Raw genomic sequence first — 9,161 nt, 5'->3', positions numbered from 1 at the left:
GGAATGGTGGTAGTATGGAATAAAATTAAAATTGAAAATTAGGTTAAATTAGATGATAATTTAAAATTTTAAAATAACCTTTTTTTTTTGCGTTCTAAACTTACGAATAAAAATCGTAATTTACTCAATTATTAAACATTTACATTACTGCTCGTTTCTTTTAAAAATCAATTGAAGGATGCAAACTACTACCATCTATTATGAAACTACAAGTAAGGCAGATCCACTATTTTGATCTTTAAATGGTTTTGCTAGCACCAAGGAACTTATGTTTAGAAGGCAACTTTAAATCTCCAAACCCAGGAGATTCTTATGATTTCAGAATTATTGAAAGGGCACCGAATTAATTTAACATGGTAGCATTTGCAGTAGAATTAGATACAAACACATGCTAAAAATAACGGTTAGTAATTCTGCTACTAAGGCTTCCAAAGCCTTGCAGCTTCTAGTCATTTTCAAGCACAAGGTCCTCAAGAAGAAGCAAATGCCAAAAATAAAGAAAAACCATGTGAAAACAAAATAATCATTAAAAATGTAAATTGCATCCTTGGTATCTATCCTACCTAAATTGGACCTGTCCTTCAATTATTTTTATAATACTCAGCTGAAAACTCACTGCTCAGTTTTCGCTAAGAAAGCCAGTTCCATCTTCCATAAACTGACGCCTCAAACACAATACAAAAATGAAGATTGCAGGAAGATAACCCTGGATGACCCTACTATGGCCGAGAGTTTTGCACCCCATCCACTAATATACATACTGGAACTCCCAGAGATTGGATGCATATAATATTTGCCAATTTTCTTTAAACAATTGATTGGGGCATCAAAAGAAATGTGCCTGTCAAAAAGAGGGGGAAATTAGTTACAAATCAAGACGAAGCACAGCTATAATACTAGACATTAACTTCAGGGTATCCATGTACCAAAAAAAATCCAAATTCACAGTCCCATTCAAAAATTTAATACCATCTCTAATAAGTTTAAAAACGTAACTTGGTCAAACTTACTGTCTCAGGATACGAGTTATCTCACTTTTTAAGCATATTCCACACTGTAATCAAGATTAAACAAAAGGTTCCGACGGCCTTCTGAACCTATTGGTATCTTCAGAGATCTTGCAATTGATCCCAATCTGTCATCACTTTCATAATCCATCTCTCGCATACATCGCCTTCTGGCCTTGCTTAGTGTCTCTTTTGATGGTTCAAACCCCGCAGCAATCTGCCAATCGAGTTAGCATATGTCAGCGATCTTTGCTGGAAAAAACATTTTAAAAAACTCAAAAAGCATATTAAGACCATTGCAGTTACCATATCATCAAGAACTGCCAAGGAAGATTTGACGTCACGGTTAATCAGGTGGGCGTCAACAAGGAGCGAATATGATTTTGCATTGGGCTTAACACCCAAACTCAAGAGATGCTCAAACACCCTCAAAGCCTCACTTGTCTGCCAAAAACCACAATACAATCCAAGTTATAATTACGGACTTCGGTGCATCACGCCCTGTTGTAGGAAATTAAGAATATAGCCAAACAGAAGATGAACATCCAAATCAGATTAAAACCAGGTACAACAATTTCAGCATCATTTTCCATGAACCCGCACACACCCATTAACAAAAGAAAAATATTTCAACTGTCGGTGACAAAAAGCTTCAGCAGAAAAAACTGATGACAGAGCAGCAATTTCGGCTGCAGAGACAACTTTATATCTCAAATATCATTGATTGTAAGTTTAACACAATTTGAAAATAAAGAGGCAATAAAGGGAGACAGGAAGGCAATGGGGTTTGATAATTAATAAAAGATTTGTGTGATGGAACAGTCATCACCTTCTTGAGCTTCCCAAAGGCATAAATTAGCCCATTATATGAATGAATATTAGGGGTCAACCCAAAATCAGATCCAATTGCGTCAAAAGTCTGGTAGGCACGATCAAGGTCCCATATATTTGCACAACCTAAAATGATGCAGTTTAGGGCAGCAACAGATTTATAAGGATTCTCTGCACGGCTTAAATTCTCCAGTTGAAAAAAAACCTAAATTAAACAACATGATTAGATCAAACTGCAAATGAAAACCAAAAACTTAGTAAAAAAGACAATTTGAAAGATATGCTATATTGATTAGCTAATATTGATGATTCAATTCAATAGAAGGCAAGACATACAGTATCCAAAGTCTCAAAACCTTTCTTGGAGCATGCAACAACCAATGGATGTAAAGAAGTAAATGGACAGAACAAGTCTTCGACTTCTTCATTGGATTCTCCATATGCAGACTCATAATCATGTAAAGTAGCAAAAGCCTTTTGTAGGTTCCCCATGGATGCATGGGCATATATCTTTCCAAGATATGATTCTGGATTAGGAGCTTTATTTTTACGCAATGAGCGGATCAAAACAGCCCATGATGCTCCTAACAGCTCAGAATTATATGTTCTACCTGCAGTCACAAGAGCTGCCACAACTAAACCTTCATCTACGGAAAGTAATAAGGCAGGTCTTGCACTTTCACCCTTCAACATCCACTTAGCCATAAATTGCAGGCCATAAAAAGCTAACTTGCTATTATCCTCTTGAACAGCAATTTCAACTATATAATTGCACATACTCCAGGAGGGACAAAGGGATTTGTTCTGATCTGTTGTCTGGAAAAATCAATTAGAAAACACAATAAACATTAAGTTACTAGAATATTACTATATCTTTGGCGAGTTGGGATCTCAGAGGGTAACAGAAGGAAAGGAATGGCTAGTGAGCAACTAATGCTTTCCCTCCCATCGCCTAAAAGATCCCATTTTGGAAACAAACCATAAAGGAAAAACCGAGGCAACAGCGAGATTAATCACTCACCCTGCACCTTTCAATTATTGTAACCAATAAATCAAGTCTGTGCTTTTTGACACAACTCTTCACACATTCCATAAATACGTTCATTGACAACACAGAACCAGATTTCAAAGTTAAATCTATATATTTGAATGCAGCATCAATCTGGTCAGACTGAAAGAGCATTCCAATGACCAAGTTATATGATTCAGCATCGGGGAGAGATTCATTGCCTGTCTGCAGCATCCTGATAATAACAAAGCAAATTTGTTCAATTTACGCACACAACAGTACTAAAAACTGTGTGTAGAAGGTAATGTTGACATTGGCTTGTCTCATTGGAATTTGGAAAGCATAATGCATTTATGCAGTGAGATGCAAAACTCCATCTTAGGTAGAAGCACCTATAATGACTTGGCTTTTAAGGATGGGCTAAACACCCTAGACAAAATTGGCAAACAACCTGTAGATCCACCCTCCAAAAAAGATGAGATTACTGTGTCAGTTGCTCTTTCATACAAGATGAGATTGATAGAAGACCTAGACTTCAGTATCAGCTTGGTATCAGATGCAAAACTCTCACTTTTAAAATTTGTCCCAACTCTTAAACAGTGGGTCTAACAAACCACCATCAGAAACACAAATGGAGCATCAGAAAACAATCAAGGCATCAATTAATGCACATCTAACACCAGTAGAACACAGCCTAAAGCAAATACTATTCAGGAAAAACTTTCATAAAAACAAAAGCTAAGCTTATTTTCTTTATAATTAATTCATTAAAATAGTTTTTCAGCACCTACGGTCTCGAAGTACCATACTCCACCTCAAAACATTTTAGCCAACAAAATGATTGAAGTATCAGATCATACATGAAATGTTACTACAATGTAAAGATGTACCGCACTACTGCATCAAAGCTACCAGACTAAACAACTCCAAAAACTCAAAAGACACCGTAACATTAAATGTTTGGTTTCATCAACTCCTATATCCACACAGGCTATTGTTTCAAATGTCATTTCTCCCATAATATATCCGCAGCATCAGAGGTAGTGCCAATAAGACAGGCCTTATCCTCCGTCTCCTTACAGTGATTTGGCCTAGTAAGTACCCACCAAAAATCACTAAACGGCCTCACAAATTCTTCACATTTATCATCAAGCACAACTATTCCACTTTCTATAATCATTGCATAGAAACTAAATTGAAAAAATGGAAGCCAAAACCACAAATTGAAACACTAGGATCGAGTACCATAAGCCAATTCTGTCCAAAATTAGTGAAATACAAAAATTGTCTCTCTTTGTTGATCAAAGAGTTCACTTTTAACATTCTGAGTTCCCCATTTGGTTAACTGATTCGAAAAATTAATCGAAAATCAAATCAAATTGACAAAGTTGTTCGGGAATCTAACCGTTCGATGAGCTTCTCGGCAGCAACCGTTTCGTTGGCCTGATACATAGCCTTAAGGACAAGGTTAAACGACGCCGTATTAGGGACAATCTGGAATTCATCCATCTGTGCAAGTAGATCCAACAACTCGGCGGCAGAAGCCCCAAGCATGAGATTAGCCCTAAGGTAATGGTTAAACAGGCCGACGTCGGGCTTGTTGGGCTTGCCGTTCTTGTCGAGAGACCTCACCCAGGCCTCGAACAGGTCCTTTACGTCGGCCCACTGCTGCGACGCCATCCAACTAGCGAAGAGGTTCATCAGCGAGGTCGCGTCGTGGGTGTTGGAGAGTGTTTGCATTTGGAACCATTGTTGCTGGTTGGTGAACAAGTTCTGAGGGGTGATAGAGGAAGCAGTGAAGGAAGATGGTGGGATTGGGTTTCGCCAGTTTTCATTGTAGAGTGGGGATCCCGAGGCTGGATTTGGAGGGAGGGAGGTGGTGGTGGTGGTGGTTGGAGGGGTGGGTTCAGGGGTAGCGAGTTGGGGTTCTTGGAAGAGGGACGGGAAGGTGGAGATGGTTTTAATGAGAGTGGGTTTTCGGAGGAAAGAGCGGGCTCTTGAGAGGATCGTCATTTGCGACGCCATTGATGATGAGGGAAGTGAAGTTCTGAGCTTTGAAGAGCGTTTTAGGGTTAACGCATATGGGGGAGGAGGCTTCGTTGTTTGTTCGGGTTCGTTTGGGAAAGGGTTTAAGGGTGAAATTGTAAATGGAGGGTCCTTCTTTCTTTTTGGTTTTGGGTTTTATTTTTCTATCGCAGTTTATTGGGAAAAGGATGGCTTCGGCTCTGCGCTTGGTCTGTGATCCTTTTGTATTTAGGGGGGGGCGGGCGGGAATGGTTTGTGTTCGAGTTAAATCTCAATTTGGTCTTCGAAATTTGGCTCGAGACTCAAAATGACCCCTACAATTTCATTAGCCTCAATTAGAACTCCTAATTTTGTAATTGTGGCTCCGGCTTGTCCCTGCTGTCATCTCCGTCACCGGAAAGCTGATGTGGCACATTGTCATGACACAGTGAACTACACGTGGCCTATTAAATGCTGAGTGGGATTGCTAACAGTTACATGACCTGGAGATAGAATTTTATGCCTCAATTTGGGGCCTACAATTGAAATAAATCCCTAAACAATGGCTCAAAACCCCTAAACTGATAATTCATCATCGTCTTCATAGGGATGATTGGGAGCAGCAGTCAAGGTTCAGGGAGCTCAAATAGGTCACGTTCACATGGAACTTGGGCGAGGACCACCAATCGCATCAGAGTAGGGAAGCTTCCTCAATGGTGTGGATGCGGGATGCGCCCTGTTCTTCGTTGGTCTGGTACGGACGCCAATCCTGAGCGACCTTTTTTTGGTTGCCCAAACTACAATGTGAGTTGCTGAATCTTGGGAGCTTATTGGAACCTCGTTATTAACTGTATTTTATGTAAAAAAAATTTTCTTGGTTTCGTTGCAGACCGCAGGAAAGAAATGGTGCGGGCTTTTCGTATGGGCAGATGAAGAGGATGAAACCATTGTTGGGAGAGTTGATTCTGCAAGAGATGTTGACCATTGGAAAATGAATTTAAGATGGACAATTAGGGATTTGGAAGTTGATGTTAGGAATTTAAAAATATGGAACTGTGTTTTAAGTTTGCTTGTGTTTTTTATTGTGGTTTTGTGTATTGGTTATGGCTTAATTGTAAGAAAATAAACCATGTGAAATTGTTCTTGATTGTAGAATTGAAATTGACTTGAATGCAATAGATATGTTAAACATCAGTTTTTGCCAGTGTTATTTTCAAGTTGGCTAATATGATAATGTTGAATGTTATCAATTTTTGCAATGTAATGGTATGAAGTTGCCATAAAAAACAGCATCTAATTGAACATAAATTATTATAATAACTGATATGCAAGTTTCAATTTCAACTTGGCTAACATGGTGATATTGAATATTATCACAGTCTTCAACGTGTACATATCAAGTTGCAATTAAAACACCTAATTTAAGATAAATGGTTATAGTAACATGGTGATACTAGCACTGATAGTTATAACAATCATCAGCATTGAGAAGTATGTAGTATCATCATTATACAAAATATTAAAACCATTCAAAATACAACCAACTATTGAAATCCAAACTTGAACATTTTATATCAGTTTTACTATTTCTGACTTGTACATAAACTAATCCCAAAATACAATCATCAAGATGAACCCAAGTTTAACATAGTTAAATACAACAAAACAGAAAGCTTCTCATCACTTCTTCCTTGGAGGTATGAAGCCTGGCGTAGGGACAAATCTCATGACCCCTGCCAATGTTGCTGCTGTCCCAGAACTTGCTCCCTGCATTGGATCCATATTTGCAGCAGTTGAGTGTTGAGATCTTCTCTTTGGGGGCAACTTGTTTGGCCTTGTAGGTTGAATTGGAACAAGTGGAGCAACCTGCAAGATAACGAGTCAGTTCTACTAAAGAAATGTGTAAGGAATAATTATTGTTTATTGTTTTAAAGTGAGTTGAAAAGTCATACCACTTCATTAATCAATGGTTGTGAATAACTGGGTTGTGTGATTCCAACCTCTGAAGTTGCAGTATCATTATTAGCATTGTTATCAGCATCATTTCCAATATCATTAGCAACATGTCCATCATTAGCAGTATTCACATTATGCCCATCAGCACCAACATCGACAGCAACACCAGTATTTGCAATAGCAGCAGCTTCACCAGTATTTGCAACAGTAGCAGCTTCAGCAGCTACAATAGCTTCAGTAATGGCTTCATCGTCAGCCTTTCTATGACTGCAACTTCTTTTAGTATGGCCTTTTGTCCCACAATAGGTACAAGTGAACTGCTTGTACTTTCTATTCAACTTAGTTGCACTTTTTTGTTTTTTACTTCCTGAAGGTTCCTCATCAGCATCTTTTCTTCTTTTCTTTGTCAAAGTTCTTGGCTTTCTCTTTACTTTAGGAGCCAGAGGCTTAAGGTATACAGATTTTTCCCATAATGCTTCTCCTGGAATTGGATTCAATGAGTGCAAGTATGTAGCCTTATAAGAATCCATAGTCAACCATTTGTGACAAAAGTCTTCAGGATCTTTGTTTACCTGTGATAGTGCAGCACATGCATGAACACATGGCATACCTACAATTTATATGACTCCTTATTACACAATAAGCTCAAAAACATAAATAAACTCATATATTAATCAATGAAAAAAATCTCATATGAAAAAAAATGTACTCCTAATATACTTTTTATGTATTCCTAATATAAATTATTACCAACCTAAACAAATCGATATATATTAATCACATTTATGGAAGTAACAGTCGGCTCAACAACTAAAACAAATGAAGTCTTGTTTAGTGTTGAACTTCATTCCTACTTGAAGGTTGCACTCTCCGAATCTAGCTCCCTCATTAAATTGTGGGAACACATCATCACTATCATCTACTGTGTCCTCATCTTCGCTGTTTGGGGGAGTTTTCATCTCTTCAGAATGCCAGGAGTCATTTCCATCCAAATCAGCAAAATATGGATCATAGGCATCATATTCTCCACCTTGGGCAGCAGCTTTATTGCCTAACACATCTACCAAGTCAACCTCCTCATCAGAGTTCACCATTAGGATATCTTCTTCCAATAGCATTTTTCGTTTTTCCTTGCTCCAAGCAGATCCAGGTGCATGTTTCAACTTATGATTCTTCTTCGTCACTTCAAATCCTCCACTGTCAGTCTCAGTTTCAGTTGAGCTATCAATAGGCCCTGCCTTATAAAGAGAGTCTTCCGCACTCTCGTATGAATCACTGCTACTACTGCTGTTGTCCTCATTGCTATGTTCATTTTGTTGAACTTTAGGTGTTGATCTACTAGCTGATCTAGTCACAGGGGGAGTGGATTTCATAGTGGTTGCTTTGGCAGTTTTTGGCTTGTTATTATTTGGTGTGACTTTTTTAGTTGCGGGCTTAGATGACTGAAACTTTGGTTGGGTTTGCTTGACAGTGGTAGGTTTACATAAGTTGGGCTTGGAGATAGTGGGCTTCATAGTGGTGGGCTTAGATTAGTTAGGCTTGGATGTAGAGGGGGCAGCAGTGGTGTACTTAGATGAGTTAGGCTTAGATGTAGTGGCCTTGGCAGTGGTGAGCTTGGATGAGTTGGGCTTCGATGTAGTTGGTTTAGCTTCATTCGTGGTTGTTGACTTTGTTGGGACATTAGCTGATGCATTGGGTGGGGGTTTGGTAACTGAAGTAGTCTCAACATTTGATTTTGTGGCTGCATTAGAACTGGGGATTGTGGGTGTTGAATTAATAGTAGATTGTTTGGTGATGGTGTGGGGGGTGCTTGTATTTGGGTTTGGGGTGGGAATGGACATGGGGTTGGGAGAAATCTCACACAAGTCTGGACACTCCTCTTCATCATCAAATTCTGGTTGGGATACTCCATGTTCAAAGTAAACATGTACAATTCCTTGGTTATTCTTCGCATGAAAACACATCTCCAACAACTCAGAATCATGTGAAAGAGCTCTTAACCCAGTCTTTAGAGGTCTTCCAGGAGCCAGCCACCAACATTCCACAATGTTATCATATCCTAACACTTTGTAGTAGTCCCTGATTGAAAACACATCCATTGTGTCCTTATCTAATCCAACCAACTCATCAGTGTTGTCGCTAACATATGCTACATTACCATCCTCCTTGGTAACAAACCTACCTCCATGGTGAAATACTATGGTTATATGATCATCTATCTGCAAAGAAATCTCAAACAAATTCAGACTAATTTTTATGCATACGACATTCATAGGAAACCGTCCTAAAAGTACCACTGTCAAATCTTTCCATTACAACATTAATTCTAGACCCACAAACAACCAATATGTCAC

General features: G+C 38.7%; 1 protein-coding gene across 3 annotated transcripts; it reads right to left on the bottom strand.

Annotated features, from left to right (window-relative positions):
• Positions 1-324: 324 nt before the first annotated feature.
• LOC107489141 (pentatricopeptide repeat-containing protein At1g26460, mitochondrial) lies at positions 325-5,052 on the bottom strand. Of its 3 annotated transcripts, none has more exons than XM_016109910.3 (7): positions 4,253-5,052; positions 2,860-3,082; positions 2,175-2,654; positions 1,837-2,043; positions 1,314-1,451; positions 997-1,224; positions 325-841 (listed from the first exon to the last, which is right to left on the bottom strand). In XM_016109910.3, exons 1-6 carry the CDS (start codon positions 4,870-4,872, stop codon positions 1,039-1,041), a joined length of 1,854 nt encoding a protein of 617 aa, XP_015965396.1. In that variant the 5' UTR covers positions 4,873-5,052; the 3' UTR covers positions 325-841; positions 997-1,038. The 3 variants fall into 3 exon arrangements, with proteins under 3 accessions (XP_015965396.1, XP_015965397.1, XP_015965395.1); XM_016109911.3 differs by having other exon boundaries at positions 1,036-1,224; XM_016109909.3 differs by having other exon boundaries at positions 390-841; positions 1,011-1,224; positions 4,253-5,051.
• Positions 5,053-9,161: the final 4,109 nt, after the last annotated feature.

The sequence above is a fragment of the Arachis duranensis genome, chromosome 5 (genome assembly GCF_000817695.3).
Source record: "Arachis duranensis cultivar V14167 chromosome 5, aradu.V14167.gnm2.J7QH, whole genome shotgun sequence".
NCBI classification, from domain to species: domain Eukaryota; kingdom Viridiplantae; phylum Streptophyta; class Magnoliopsida; order Fabales; family Fabaceae; genus Arachis; species Arachis duranensis.
Note: the sequence above shows the minus strand (reverse complement) of the source record. Positions and strands in the feature narration are given on the sequence as shown.